General features: G+C 39.1%; 1 protein-coding gene across 1 annotated transcript in view; it reads left to right on the top strand.

Moving 5' to 3' along the window:
* The window catches only part of LOC102916148 (uncharacterized), a gene marked incomplete at its 5' end in the record, with an annotated part of 285,360 nt that overhangs the window by 120,548 nt on the left and 149,139 nt on the right, over window positions 1-15,673 (top strand). Inside the window, one exon of the mRNA XM_006972859.3 lies at window positions 13,202-13,284. Within this exon, the coding sequence (XP_006972921.2) occupies window positions 13,202-13,284 (83 nt within the window). The remainder of the gene's footprint in view (window positions 1-13,201; window positions 13,285-15,673) is intronic.

The following is a 15,673-nucleotide window of genomic DNA, read 5'->3' as shown; positions in this document are numbered from 1 at the left end:
AATATGACAGAATATGTCTGATGTGTTAAAATGGATTTTCTTGTTGATTCTTCAGCTTTTGTTCTTGTCTACTGGCTTTTCTCTATAGATTATTGAATGCCAGCTAGAAATCCATCTTGATTTACTTACAGTTTTAGAGTGTGTCTCTTTGTATGGTTTTTCTAGTGGTTGCACTGGGGATAGAAATCCAATCACGTGCTGTGAAGCACCATTTTTGTCAACAGTCGGCTGATTATTGGGCAGTGGTCCCACAAGATGGCATCCTTTAATGCCTTCCAGGTCAACTTAGTTTTTGCAAATACATTCCATGATGCTTCTGCAATGACAAAATCACCTAACAAGTCATTTACTGTCATCTGTGTATACATGCTAGTGCACACGTGTGACGTCAGTTTCGACGTCTGTGTTTTACCACTTTGCATCAGTCGGGCATGCCTTATTTCCATTCCAGGCCTTTTGCTCTTCCTTTCTTTAAAATATCATTTTCTGGAGTAATATGTAGTATTATAAATTTTGTTCTGATCATCAAATATGTTTCTGAAGCCCATAAGAAAAAGTCTAGTGCATTATGCATATGTTAATGTCCAGGGCTCTTCATTTTTTAAAAAATTCTTTCGTGTACCTCATGGTTCTTTCATCTCCATTTTCTTTATGTTTTAATTACTTGTCAAGGGTAGATATTTTAGTGACATTTTCCCTTAAGTTTTCAATTCATCTGAGTGTGTATTTTCACCTTCATTCTTTAATGGAAGTTATCACATAAAATTTTGTGGCTGAGAAAACTTTTGCAGTTAGAATTTGAAAGATACTGAATTCTTGCAATCTGCATGATTCAATTTGTGCCCCCAAGTGTCCCACTGGGGAGTTTCTTGGAATGGCTGAGAGGATGAAGAGCTTCCACAGTTGAGCCATCTAGTGTGTATAGGTGAGGAGGATTCTCTGGCCTGCTGGAGCATTGCCCTGCTTCTTTGATCTTTCAGAATTTACCCCAATATCTACCTCAACATTTGTTTTTGTTAATAAGACCTTCTAAGATTCGTGTTACACTGGCCTCAGGCTAAGAGCTACCTGCCAGACACTCGTAGTGGGGTCCTTTAAGCTGGTGCCACTTGGCAATGTATGGTCTTTCTGTGAGAGAAATGTCTCAGGAAGCAGGAAAGAAAGCATCAGTCAGGATCCTGGGTCATTCTTGTCCAGGAGTCAGTGCAACTTCTCTTGAATGAAGAAGTAGGCAAGCACCCTTGAAGACTTTCTCTTTAATCTATAGATTATTTCTAAGAGCATTGTTTAATTGATGATTACCTAACACCTTTTTCTTCTTTTATTTTTGATTTCTAATTCAAATTTGCTTTGCTCATACAAGTTCATCTGTTGGTCACATGAGGTTGAGTGTTGACAAGTGCTCGTGAATCTACTACCCCTTTGCTATTCAGCAGATTTCTATATTACTAGATACACACCTTGCTGAATTGGGGTGTCCGTCTACAACTCCATTTATTCCTCTCTCTAATTTTCTAGTATCAACAGTAACTTAAGTAGGTAAAATAATTCATTATTCCAAATAACTTTGAATGTTCTAAGTTCAGTGGAAGTGTTAATTGATGTTAACCAGGAAAAGCTCACAAGGAGCATATTAAAATTTTTTGATTCTTTTGTTGTATGTAAATGGAGAGTTTAATATTTTTAAGACTGGGGGAAAGAAGCTAAATTTCATAAAAATGTAGAATCTTTTTATACATGGCAGAATTGGAAAATGTTCTTAAGAAGAATAACAAATTATATATATATTTCTTTATTACGATAGTATTTCTTTCAGGCAAGGTATGCATGCATAAATCTTTTATAATCTTAAGAATGAAAATGACTCAAATATTAGTAATGTGTTGGTAAACATTCTCTGCTGGCCATAAAGTTCATGAGCAACTTGAACTAAATAATAAGTGCAAATGAATTTACAAACTCTAATCTATTATGTAGGTGTATGTTGTTAACGGACTGAGTGCAGATGTTCATAAATGTCACTCAAGTGTGCTTCGGTGTGCCCATCCATGTGGGAAAGATGTGAGCTTGCTGGTTTAGACAGGTTGAATTTAAGGATGGCTTCATTGTATTCTTGCTTCCAGTTACATTAAAATATTCTTAAATATTAAATCATTAGGTCTTTTCACATTTCTAGGAAAACAGTTAATAAAATATTAGGTACACTGTATCAGTTACTAAACACTTTGGGTATTAGGGAGAATAACATAGGTTAAATACATTATATTAATACTTCTGTCAACCATAACATTTTAATTTTATTTTATTTTAAAGATTTAGTGTGTGTGTGTGTGTGTGTGTGTGTGTGTGTGTGTGTGTGTGTGTGTGTGTTGGGGGAGGGTGTGCCCACCCAAATGGTGGCTATTGGCAGAGACCAGAAGAGGGCATTGAGTCACCTAGAGTGGAGTCACAGTTGGTTGCATGCTACATGACTTTGACACTGGGAGCTGACCTTGGCCTCTCTGCTGGTGCAGGAGTCCAGTCCCTTAATCCCCGAGCCACCTGTCCTGTCAATCCTAGTTCCTTCCTGTAGAGACAAGACAAGACGACTGTTTCTTAACACTGTGACACATGCTGACACACTTACATCGGAAGCATCCTTGCCATTAGTGTTTATTGGCTCAAATCATGCTCCCAGCACAGAGTGCTGTCCATTTCGACTTGTGTTTCTGGCAATTCTAATTTATCTGCTGTGTAAATTTTTCAGTTAGATGTTTGATTGTGGTTTTGAGTCTGGTTAAGCTGTTTGTTGACTTGACCAGCACGTTTCCAAAATTCGGAGCCACTATTTTTGAAGCCAGTAAACATGTTAGTACCAGGATTTGGGCCCGTGGCTGCAGCCATGGTCATTGTAACATGCTGCTAAGAATGTGTACTTTGTTGCTTATTTTTGGCCTTTAAACTGTTCATTTGTCCTGTGAACTAGATTATGTGCTTCTGACTGTCAGTTAGCTGAATGCATTTCAAGTCAATTTACTAAAATAGTCACTGTTAAGCGGTATATTTGGACAGAGTTGACACCTTTGACATTTTCTAAAATGGCAAAAATGGCTGTATTTAAGGGTATGATTTATGAATGTTGTGTGCCTCCAGACCCTCCATCTTATTCTGGATTTTAGCTTAGCTACTGAAACTCCTTCCACAAACTGCTGAAGGGGCAACTAATTAGTGCTGCATGATCAGACAGTTCATGTCAGATGGACAGATAGACATGTATACAAACATACAATCTTAGTATTGACTGAAAAACAATGACCTTACTGATTCTTACAACTGCCCCATCTCACAGGAGTAGAGCCGAGGGAAACACAGAGGAAGTAGGGAAAGTAGTGAAGAAGAAATAGGATGGATGGGGCAGATTTGCCTTTATGAAGTATGCATCCCTTGGCATAAATACGAGACTCAACTTGCTATGATTAAAAAAGTATTTTGAACCTTCAGTTGTCTTCTAGATTGCTGGCCTCTATTAAAAACTTCTTAAAATAATAGATAGGTTTAATTCCTCAAGCAAAAGAAAAATTATGTCATCTTAAAGATTTTCCTTATTTATTATATAGATGAGACTTGACTCTGGCGAGAAAAGGCAGCAGATCGCATGTGCTGCAAGTTTTAAATGTACCAGGCTAAGGTTTACTTAATTGGAACCTCCAGGCAATAAAGGAGCCCTTTTTAAAATTCTGTGATTCTTAATATGCTAAATAATGCAAAGCTTCCCTCTTGAAGCATGGGACACACATCTGGCAGCTTAACATTTAAATTACAGGGGGAAAAACGCCTCACTTCAGCTGTAATTTTCTCTAAGAAAAGAATAGGAAATGTAATACAACTGAATTTAATTTCTGCTTAGATCTCCATCTTGTCTAATCGCAGGCATTTTTTCCTTTGTATTTATATTTTACACGCACTTTCTGTACGTTTTATTAATCTTTAATTTGAGATGCTTCTCAGCGTCAGAGTGCTTGAGAAAATGTGGTGTGCTTTACTTAGCGAATTGTTTTGAAAAATCTGTTGGATTTTAAGCAATAAAAACAATAGGATAGAAAATAAAGGGGAAATGGAATTTCAGAGACCCATAAAAATGTTTCTGACAAGAAGCGAGCATTTTTCAGTGGGCTTCCCTCTCAAGGTTTCTTTTTATTTATTTATTTATTTTCTCCAGTATTAATGTTTTCTCTGTTTTGTCATTCTCCGGCTGTTTTTCATGCAAAAGTTATTATGAGCGGCATTCTTTCTTTGTATTTCTCCAAAGGACAGTGTCAGATCCTTGATTAATTTTGCAAAGGTCATTTGGAAAAACCATTAAAAAACATGCCAAGTAAAAAGATTAGCATACAGGGAGAAAATATACTTTCATAAACATATGCATTTATATACAGAGAGGGTACTGTAATATTATACAATTTTGACAAGTGTTTTCCTTGTGTTCCTCATGTATTATTAAAAATATGACTGTTCCATTTATTTTGTCTGGGTGACACCAGCTGACATACTCTAAAGGCATCTGCGGGTTAATGTTCTCAACAGAAGAGGATGTGATCATTAAGTAGAATGCAGTTCTATAAAATAAAGGGGACTTTCAAAATAATTAACCTAAATTTATATTATTAACACATAAAATGGACCATAGGTAGCCCAGACAAGGACATGTATTCATTTCAATCTTTTAATTAAGATATTAAACAATTTTTCCATTTCTGGTTTTAATTATCATAGGGTAGTTGGTGCTGTACTAGATCTTCTAATATAATTCACCATCAAACTAGAGAGAAAAGCTGAAGCTACTGCCCGCCGGGGGTGCGGGTATCAAGAAACATGATCGTGACTCTTGAGAGGAGAGGCATCTGCGTCCGAGTCCTCACAGGTGATCTGTGTCCCTCTGTACAGGCACAGCATTCCAGCTGTGGTCCAGCTGTGAATGACTGACATGCCATCACAGCAGTGGTGCTCCCCTGGGCTGAGAGACTGAACTCATCTTTCAGGGCAGCTGACAAAACTGGGGCCTACAGGTCAGAGCTGGCAGGCAGCAGGGAGGGGCCAGTATGACATTCTTCCCTGCCTGGGGCCCAGAGTTGAGCAGGACACAGTCAGACTCAGGCTAACTTAGACAGGCACTGCTGGGTGGCTGCTTCCTGCAGCTATTGTGGACCTGTAGGAGAACAGTAGCAATACTAGGGTGGTAGCAGGGGGAGGTGAAGTCCAGCAGGAGAAGTCATGCTGATAATAAATCATTGTGAACTTGAGAGTAGTTGCAAGTCAAGTCACCCAAAGTTTTCATGTTATACATAAAGGCCTCCTCCTGGAAAGCATACTCCAAATCATCCCTAGATTGCTTTAAACAAGCTGGTAAACCAATGGTTCCCAACCTTCTTAATGCTGTAACCCTTTCATATAGTTCCTCATGTTGTGGCGACCCCCAACCATAACATTATTTTTGCTGCTATTTCATAACTGTAAATTTTGCTACTGTTATGAATCATAATGTAAATATCTGATATGCATTGGACCCCAAAGGGGTCATAACCCAGAGGTTGAGAACCACTGCTGTAAACCATTAGCACACAAGTTATTCTTTGAGATTTGTTACAGCCAAGTTAGGCAGGGCTGAGTAACCTCACGATTTTTCACAGACCACTACAATAAAATATGAATTGAAGACTAAACAGTTTAAACATAGAAGAAAGTGAATGAACTACTCACTGCAAAATATAATAAAACCTTTCAGAGGAATATAACAGAATCCAGTGTCTTCTACACTATCTCTGAAAGAAATTGTAGTTAACAGACATGTTAAGAAACAGGAAATTATAAACTATATCTGCAAGAAAGGGAAATGTGAATAAAGATAAATCCAATATAGTTCTGTTATTAAATTTACTAGCGAACATTATTTAAGAAGTCAATATAAATATATTCACAAAATTCAAGCAAAAGAAAAAGAAATTTGGTCTTTATAAATGAATATTTTGGGTATTTTGCTATAGAAAGGAAGTCATCAAAAACAAACAAACAACAACAAACAACCAAATAACCGAACAAAAAACTGAAATTCTAAGGCTTCAGTAAGACAGTCATTAGATAAGCTTAACAGTACATCAGAAAGGTGAAAAGAAGAGATTACGGACCTGGAGACAGAACAATAGAAGTCAGCCAGTCCATAATGTAGAAAAGAAAAAGTGGAGAACCAACCCTTCAGGTGACATCACACAGCTGTCTCTGTGTGTGGTAGAGACTGAGGAGGAAAAGAACAGTGTGAGGGAAGAAAAATATACTTAAAAAGTAGGCACAAATTGGACTCTCTGTGTTATTATTTTAAAGGTGGGGGATGGGGTTGGATCTGGGAGGAATTGGGTGAATGAGTTGTGGAGGGAAAATAATAAAATCACATTGTGTGAAGTTATCAAAGACTTGATAAAAATATTTTTAAAAGTAGTTACTGAAAAATTTCTAAATTTGAAGACAAAAAATCAACTCACAGGATTGAACATCCTCAGGTAAACTGAAAGCCAAAAGTGCAAAATGGAGCCAGGTACTGATAACACCATGGCTGCCATGCCGCACCTCTAGGGTGAACTGAAAATCCTGTCAGTAAGAAGCAGGGAAAAATCAACATATTCTAGAAAGAAAACAGTGCTATCAACAAATGGAGGACATAGCATCGCAGGGATTGGGACGGCATGCACAAAACCCATTCAAACCCAAGTCAGAACACAACTCAATCCCAGCTGCAGCCATGAAGTCATTGCCAGTTGGTAGCTGCTGGGAGATGGAATCACAGCTCTCCCTAAAAGTGTAGCCCCTGGTAACCATGCTCCAGCAAAGGACCACGCACCCAAGAATACTTGAGCAATGCAAGTTGAAGGTTTCATCTATACAACTTAGAGTGGGCAGAGAATGGGAGTAGCGGTGGGCAGAGCCAGTCGGAAACGGGATGACGTCATCACCCCACTCCCAGGCTCAGGGAACTCTGGGAGAGGAGGCAGAAAGATTGTAAGAGCCAGAGGGGACTGAGGACAACAAGGCCTTCCAGACATTAGCAGGACTGACACACATATGAGCTCAAGAAACCATGGAAGCCTGCGCAAAGCTTACACAGGTTCAGGCCAGACAGGGTTCCAGTGCTGAGTGGGGAAAATGGACACAAGCCCCCATCTCTAACACAGAAATGATCTCCAATTGATACCACTTGCAGAGGAAAAAATAATTTTCCCCAATGGAATGTTACTGAGTATTTAAATCACATTTAAGGGCAGGCCCAGTGCATATCACTTTATTTGAGCATTTTTTTATTGTTATACAGAAATGCTTTATGTCTGACTTGTGGGGTGGTACATAGGGGCTAGGATTTGTCAAATCCTCTGAGCTATGCAGATAAAATATGTACAGTTTATGATATTTAAATCATAAGTCAATAATTTGAATTTCAAAGCACTAATTAGATTCAAGTGTTCTGAAGTTAGCCAGGCATAATGCATAGCGTGCAGACACAAAGTTGCCAGTGACTCTCAATCAAATTGATGAAGTTGTAAGGAAAGAGGTAAGCTGGTCCTTGACTTTCACCTTAAACACAGCACAGGGCTGGAGTGCAGAGCTGTGCATGCGTGTGGAAGGAGTTGTGATGAACCAGAGCACCCACCTCTGATTTTAAAGTATCCATTCATGTTTTGTCGACACTAACAATGGCCAGAGGACTTTTTAACAGAGTTAGGGACCTTGCCCCCCCATAATTTTCTTTAAGCTGTCACAGAAAGTTGAGATGGACTACAACACTGGGATACAGTGTTCTCTATTTCTGCCTCTTCTTCTGTCTTTTTTGTATCTTAAAGCCATCATTGTTGATGCCCCAGTGGGCTGGCGTGTGCAGGGATGGGGAGGTGTCTGGTCTCTGAAGCTGCTGTCCTTTCCCAGGCTGACTCTTTTCCAGGGGACACTTGTAAGCTCCTTCAAACATTCCCTTCCATATTCTCTAAATTTCCAGGCCTCTGGCCTCTCTTACCACTCCCTTTCTAGAACCAGGCACCCACCAGTCCACAGCTACTGGTTCTTTTGTCTATGACTCTATATCGTGAAAGAAGATATCAGAGTTGAATTGAGACACACAGAAGAACACAGACCTGAAGAAGTGGAGTCCAGGCCGGGCGGTGGTGGGGCACACCTTTAATCCCAGCACTTGGGAGGCAGAGGCAGACAGATCTCTGTGAGTTCAAGGCCAGCCTGAGCTATGGAATGAGTTCCAGGCGCCAAAGCTATACAGAGAAACCCTGTCTCAAAAAAAAAAAAAAAAAAAAAATTAAAAAGAAGAAGAAGCTGAGTCCAAAAAAGAAATGCTTTCAATTCAATCCAAGCAGTAATACAAAGAATCCGAAGAAATGAAGTACAAAAGCAAGCTGAATAAAAAGAAATAAATTGTGTTTTATAACATTGGAAAATTCCTCTACTAAAATACATTGTCAAAAGGAATTAATAAGCTGGGCGGTGATGGTGCCCGCCTTTAATCCCAGCACTTGGGAGGCAGAGGCAGGTGGATCTCTGTGAGTTTGAGGCCAGCCTGGTCTCCAAAGCAAGTTCTAGGAAAGGCGCAAAGCTACACAGAGAAACCCTGTCTTGAAAAACCAAAAAAAAAAAGTAATTAATAAGAAAATTCTGATTATACAGAGTGTACAGTACATGTACATGAGAGCATGTTAAATAAAAGTTGCATACCTATGAATTAATCAGGAAATAACAACAAATAGAATAAAAATAAATCCAAAGAGGCAATGCCAGCAGCCCAAAACCTAACATTCAAGATTTTAAAAGGACTGAATCTTTTAAAAAGTGCATTTTAATGATAAAATGTATAATTATTTGCTAATGTATCATAGCAACATATCCAACACACAGCAAATGACAGATATGTTGTACCTAAAACCTGACAAGGATTTTACACATGAGAGATATATAAAAGGTCACTGATAGAGGTCACCTTCTCTGGTTATAACACTAATTAGTAATTAAGAAATGGCCTACTTGTGGCAAAGATTTGGGGAAATGGATTTTATTATATAGTGCTTGCATGAACATAGTGTATGTGTATGGTATGCATGAACGTGTGCATGTTGTCATGGATGTGGCTTCATTTGTGTGTGCATGTGCCCAGGCATTTGTGTGTGCATATGCCCAGGCTTTTGTGTGCATGTGGAGGTTCAACGTTAATGTTGGGACACTTTCCTGGTTGTTCTTCACCTTATTCTTTTAGGTGGAGTCTCTCAATTGAACCGAATCTCCTTTACGGCTAGTCTAACTAGTCAGCTTGCCCAAACAGTCCCTTTTCTCTGCTATGATTACAGGTAGGCAAACAAGCCTGCCTGCATTTGCACAGATTCTGGGGACTTGAAATGCAGGATTCTCACTTGCGTGGCAAGTGCTTTGTCCACTTAGCGATAGCTCAGATCCCAAAACACACTTTGAAAAGTCAGCCTACTGATGGGTATTGTAGTTGCTACCTATAATTCCAACATCTGAGACCCGCTTAGGCAGGATGGTTAGTGAGAAGGCATCCTGGACTACAAAGTAAGACTCTGTTACAAATTACAGGAAAACTATTTAGCATCATCTATTAATATTTAAGACAGGCACTATCTTTGTGCCAACAGTTCCATCAAATAAACACTGCCAAAATGGTTGCATTGTCTTGATTTTTTGATAAAAAATAAAAATAAGTAAAGAATAAATAAGTGAATGTTCACTGGAAGAGAACCTTCAATAAGCAGCAGCTTACTTCATGGTGCTATGATGCTATGCTAAATGAAGAATACATTGGAGCTCAAGTTTCTGACTTAAAAGGAATTCCATCAGATATCGTTGAGTGAGAAGAAATATAGGAAGAGGCATACAATATTTTTGTCCTTTATGTTCAAGAAGAAAAGTACATCAGTGCATATATGTACATACCTGGGGTCTGAAACACAAGTTGGCAAGCATAGCATGGCTTACATGAATAGGAAGAGTCAGATAAACCTTGGCTATAATATGAAACTCGACTATGATATGATGGCTACCAAGGGGAAAGAGGTCAACTTAAGGGAGAAGATCGAGTCATGTATTGGAAAGATGGCTAATTTCTCATTGAATTAAAAATGGAAGTTTATGTGAAAATACATACTGTGATTGTATTTAAGCTCAAAATATCTGTCTGTCTATCTGTATATCACTTATCTCTCTATCATCTGTCCATTATAGGAAAGGCAGTTTGTGTGAGAACCAAGAAAATTTTAGAATTTTAGGTTCCTATTTCTTAATAAATACTTTACTTCCTTAGCATGAACATTGTTTTTATATTTTCTGAAATATGATTTTATTATTTTTGTGAATTTTTATTAATTGAATATTACTTTTATTGTTTATGATGTGCATGTTTATATATATATATATATATATATATATATATATATATATATATATATATATGCCCATGGAGAGCAGAAGAGGGTGTTGGATCCCCTGGTTATTGTGGGCCTCTTGATATAGGTGCTGGAAGCCAAGCTGTGGTTCTCTAGGAGAGCAGAGGACCTTAACCAGTGAGCTACCTCTCTAGCCCCAATATTACATTTTAACTTAAGGAACTCAAAAGTTGTTCCTGGTAGGCATAATTTCCAAGGCATTGTCTAAATGTCTGTTTCTATACTTTAACAACTTTCAAATGTTAGAAGAAAGGTTATCTGGATGAACCTAACCTAAAAAGAAGTAGAAAGCTGTTTTAGACTGTTGATAGCAAAGCAGTTGGAGATTCAAAGCAAGAAAAGACATGACTTGGTTCTGCAATGATGGATCAGGGTTTAAAACTACTGGTTGCTCTTTCAGAGGGCTAGAGTTTGGATCCTAGCACCCATGCCAGGTGCTCACAACCACCTGTAACTCCAGTTCCACAGGATCAGATGCCTTCTTCTGGCCTCTGTTGGTACATGTGTTTATGTACATGCACAGGCACATGCACAAATGAGATAACAAAAACAGAAAAAGAAAAAAAAATAATAAAAGGAGGATGTACCTTGATGCTCTTGACTTTAAAGCAGAGAGGATCACCTGAAATGTGTCAGACATGGTAGATCCTGCCCACACCAGCAAGCATGCAAGGGTCCCTATAGAACCACAGTCTTGGCTACTGCATTGATCTTAGCCTTGTGAGGCTTTTAGTAGTGAAACCAGCAAATCCAGGCTGTGCCCAGACATCCAAGCCACAAAAATAAATGTGATATAATATATGAGCGTCATTTTAAGCCACAAATTTGAGGTAATTTGTTCCAGCAGCAAAAAATAACATGTCCAATGTTTTAAAATGTTATATGTAAGTAGAAAACATAGTGTGGTTTCTTGAGTAAGATACACCAGAAGGATTAAATACATGGGCTTTGAGGAAAAATAAAACTAAGATCAAATTTTAGATTTTTGACTAATTTGCTTTTTGATTCAAAGGAAATTCTTTGATCTGAATCTCAATTTCCTAATCTGCCAAAACTCTAGAATGGTATAATGATAATAGTTTAAAGGTTTGGTGTGTGTGTGTGTGTGTGTGTGTGTGTGTGTGTGTGTGCAATAGTAACCAACACAATACAGATGAGATTCTTAGAAAATACTAAAAAATGCAAAATGTCTTCTATTAAATGTTTCTTGTGCAACTATATAGTGAGAATGCAAATCATAAATCCTAGAAGAGTCATACTTAAAGCTAAATAAACATGTTGCTTCCCACATATTTACCTTCTCTTTACCTCTAACTTGATTTTGAACATATCAACTTTGCTGCTTTACTCCCAGTAAAGAAGCTTGTCCAAGGGTTTATGTCATCTCATCTCAGTAGACTGAAAGTCCAGTGTGGAGGAAGGGATACCTAGAGGATCTCACTTTTCCTGGTGTCTGTCTGTAGCTAGGCATAGTCCACTGAGGTGGGGTCAAAAACGTAGTGAAAGTGTGTTCCCCTATAGTGAGCCACAAACAGGAGCATAAGCCTGACTGGATTGCCCCTGAAGGATCAAAGGTTCCCAAAGCATGCAACCATGTCCTAGAAGTTTGACACTACTGATTTCACATTTGAAAACACTGGCCAGGGTAACCCTAGATGGCAGGTGGTGCAGAATTCAACTCTTGGAGCTAAAGGGTAGAGCAAGAATCAAGGCTTGAGTCTTCATACCTGTCTCCTTGTGGATGGAGCTATCACTCATTGAACTATCAACTTCAACAAAGCTAATGCTGTTCCAAGGTACTCCAAGCTCTAGAAGCTTCTAGAGTAGGATATTTGTTATGAGATCCTGAGTTGAGGCATTGGCACAGGGGTTCACTGAAGTGAGACATCTAGTTGATGGTGTGGATGACATAACATGGTAGTTAACACCTGCTTTGGGGATAATTTTGTTATTTATTAATAGTTACTTGTTAACTATTAATGTCTTAAGAAATGTCTGCTGGGAAAGTACCCTATGCCAATCATCGCTAGACACTATTGGAAAAACAAGGATGAACTAAACATATTGTCTATAAGGGCTTTGTGGTGTAGAACAGTGTTCTTGACTGGCCATGCTTCATCCCTCAGGAGATGTTTTGGCAGTGTCTGGGGATACCTTTTATTGTCCTAATAGAAGAGGATGGGATATAGAATCCAGTGAGTAGAAGCCAAGGATGCCACTAGCAAAGCTTAAGACAGCCCCACAGTAAAGCACTCTCCAATCCAATATGTCAATAGTATTGAGGCTCAGAAACCCTCACACTGAGTGAGTCATTCAAGATGCTAGAAAAGTGAATCAAGGAAGATGCACGGTTTGCAGGAAGACAACTGCCAGCTTAGGATTCACGAGAAACCATCGACAAGCAGTGTAGAGGAGATGATGTAGAACTGAGGTCACAGAGATGTACCTGATGATGGAGAATCCTCCCCTGACGAAGGTAGGAGGCAGCTCCAAGACAGTGTACTTGTAAAGTAAACCCACATTGTGTAGCTTATGGACCAGCAACTGACCTGAAACAGTGGACATGGATCAGAGTGGTGCCTTCTTTCTTCTTTGAAAGAACTCTTTTTGCCCCAACTTGTCAGACTTTATATAAGCTCTTATGTATTGGTGTGAGATGACATCACCTCTGAAGTGAAAATCTCTATAATCTATTTTTCCCACCTTTGTGTTTTTAACTCTAGGGAGCATTTCTTATAAAACTGATCCTTGCCCTAGGGACTGTGATCTCAACCCCTTCAAAGAAGTCCATGACTTACATGCTAAGGTAAGAGGAAAGACTGGTACCAGAAAGACCATGAAAATGGCAATCACTGATTATTAGCTCTGATTTCTTAAAATGTATTTCCAGGTTGAAAGTAATTTGTTCTTCAAAGCAGATTTTGAAGTATGGGACATGCTAAAGTGGCTAATGCCTGACAAATCTACAGAGCCAATAAATTTTTATTACATCCGATTCAGACTTTTCTAAGCTATTGGGAAGTCTAGTTTAAGTTAATCTGTCTGGGTGACATTCCATCTTGAGAAGACAATTAGAAAATGTGTTGATTGTGCTGTGTTTCAGGGACTTGCTTGGCATGATCAGAGCTGCCAGGAAGTTTGTGTATAAATCTCATATTTTTTAATTTGTTTATAGTATACAGTGCCAGGGCTATATGGAACACAGGATCAAATACATAGTAGTAGCCTGTCACCATGCTGCACTCCCAGACCTAAACAACAACAACAAAATAAAAATCCCAACAACTCTATAAACTAATTTAAATTAGGTAGCCCAGGTTTTAAAAATAATGACCAAAATGTAGGCTAGTGAGAAAGATGAAGTAGCTGGGCATGGTGAGATATGCCTATAATATCAGCACTCTGGAGGCAGAGTCAGGAAGATCACTAGTTTAAAGTCAGCCTGGGGAGAATATGTCAGAGATAGATTAGATTAGATAGATAGATAGATAGATAGATAGATAGATAGATAGATAGATAGATAGATAGAGACAGAGAGTGAGAGAGATAAAGAGAGAGGAGAGAGGGCATAAAGATCAGGAAGGCAAGAGGAAATTCAAATTAAAGGATTCCTTCCATCCTGGTCTTGTCCTTTGTCTAAAACTTATCTGAGTTATCTTAATTATCTTGATTCTCTCCTTTTTGGTCTTATTAAATCTAGTTGTAAGAGAAACTTCCCATCCACAGTGGGCCAAATGTGTCATGGTCACACTGTAAGGGTTGATTATCACCTACTACATAGCCATCATCCTTGGAGGAAGGGCAGCATGTATGTAGTTCACACAATATTGAAATTGTATGCTGATGCATATGCTTAGAATATGCTCGCTCCATTAATAGCAGCATGATGTGGTGAGGTGAGGTGGTCCAGTGGGCAAAAGTGCTGGCCACGTAATCCTGCTGACCTAGAGTGAATCTCCAGAGCCTGCATAAAGTTGTAAAGAACTGACTTCACAAAGTTGTTTTCAGACCTCCACATAGGCAACACAGCACATGCTTTCCCACCAATCACACACCCAAACACAATAATAATAAGCAAAACATGTTTAAAAGATAAGCTTTAAGGGATAGCTCTATCAAAACAGTTTTGCAGCCTGTTCTTTTTGGTTTTTTCGAGAAAGGGTTTCTCTGTGAAGCTTTGGTGCCTGTTCTGGATCTTGCTCTGTAGACCAGGCTGGTCTTGAACTCATAGAGATCCACCTGGCTCTGCCTCCCAACTACTGGGATTAAAGGCATGCATCACCACCGCCGGCTACAGCCTGTTCTTAAGACTAGCTTTAATGTCACTTTTGCTTTCTTTCATCTATAAGTAGCAGGTCACCATTCAGCCACATAGATGATACATTTTAATGCACACATGGCCAATTTCAGTATTGAAGATTGTGGTAGTTTTTCAACTTCAGTCTGTGTCAAGGGGGGTGGGGTGGGGGGCAGGGCTGAGAAATCAAAAGACGGGAGTACTCCGCAGCAATAGCTGCATTGCTGGACGATAGTAAGGAGTCTTAGTTCTTACTCTCGTAATAACAAGTGCAGAACTGCCATCCTCATCACGATTCCTGCTTTACAGGTGAGCAAACGGAAGATGGAAGAGGGACCTAGCCAGAATGACACCCACCTCAGCAAGAAGGCTGCACAGGCACTGGGCTCTGAAGCCAGACTGCCCGGCTCTAGAACCTCTCTTGTATTGATTCAATGGTGCTTAGGAAAAAAACGATGTGCAACATTTTCTTCTTTTAGCTAGATACAGATTTTCTGCTCTCCAGCTTTGGGTGATCTTAACAAGGAACAATTGTCAGAAGGGGAAATGCCTATGACCTGCTAGGACAGCATGGGTCTGACATCAACTTTTTTAACGCCTTTTCCAAGGTTCTCATACTTAATTGCTAGCAATAAACTTTGCAGCTGGGAGGAAGTAGGAAAGATGGCCACAAATATAACAATGTAGAAACTCCACAATTTCCTTGTGTTTTCTGAGTTTGCTTATTTAATTAAGCAGGTTTCCCCTTTCTTTCCTTTTTCCCTCCTTCCTTTCCTTTTCTCTTTTTTTCTCTCTTGTCTCTCCCTCCCTGCTCATTCCTTCCCTAGTAGGAACGGAAGCTAGAGCCTTGCTCCCAGCATGTAAGCCCTTTGCTGTTCAGCTGTGTTCTATTTACCTC

This window comes from Peromyscus maniculatus, chromosome 5 (assembly GCF_049852395.1).
Source record: "Peromyscus maniculatus bairdii isolate BWxNUB_F1_BW_parent chromosome 5, HU_Pman_BW_mat_3.1, whole genome shotgun sequence".
In the NCBI taxonomy this organism is placed as follows: domain Eukaryota; kingdom Metazoa; phylum Chordata; class Mammalia; order Rodentia; family Cricetidae; genus Peromyscus; species Peromyscus maniculatus.
Note: the sequence above shows the minus strand (reverse complement) of the source record. Positions and strands in the feature narration are given on the sequence as shown.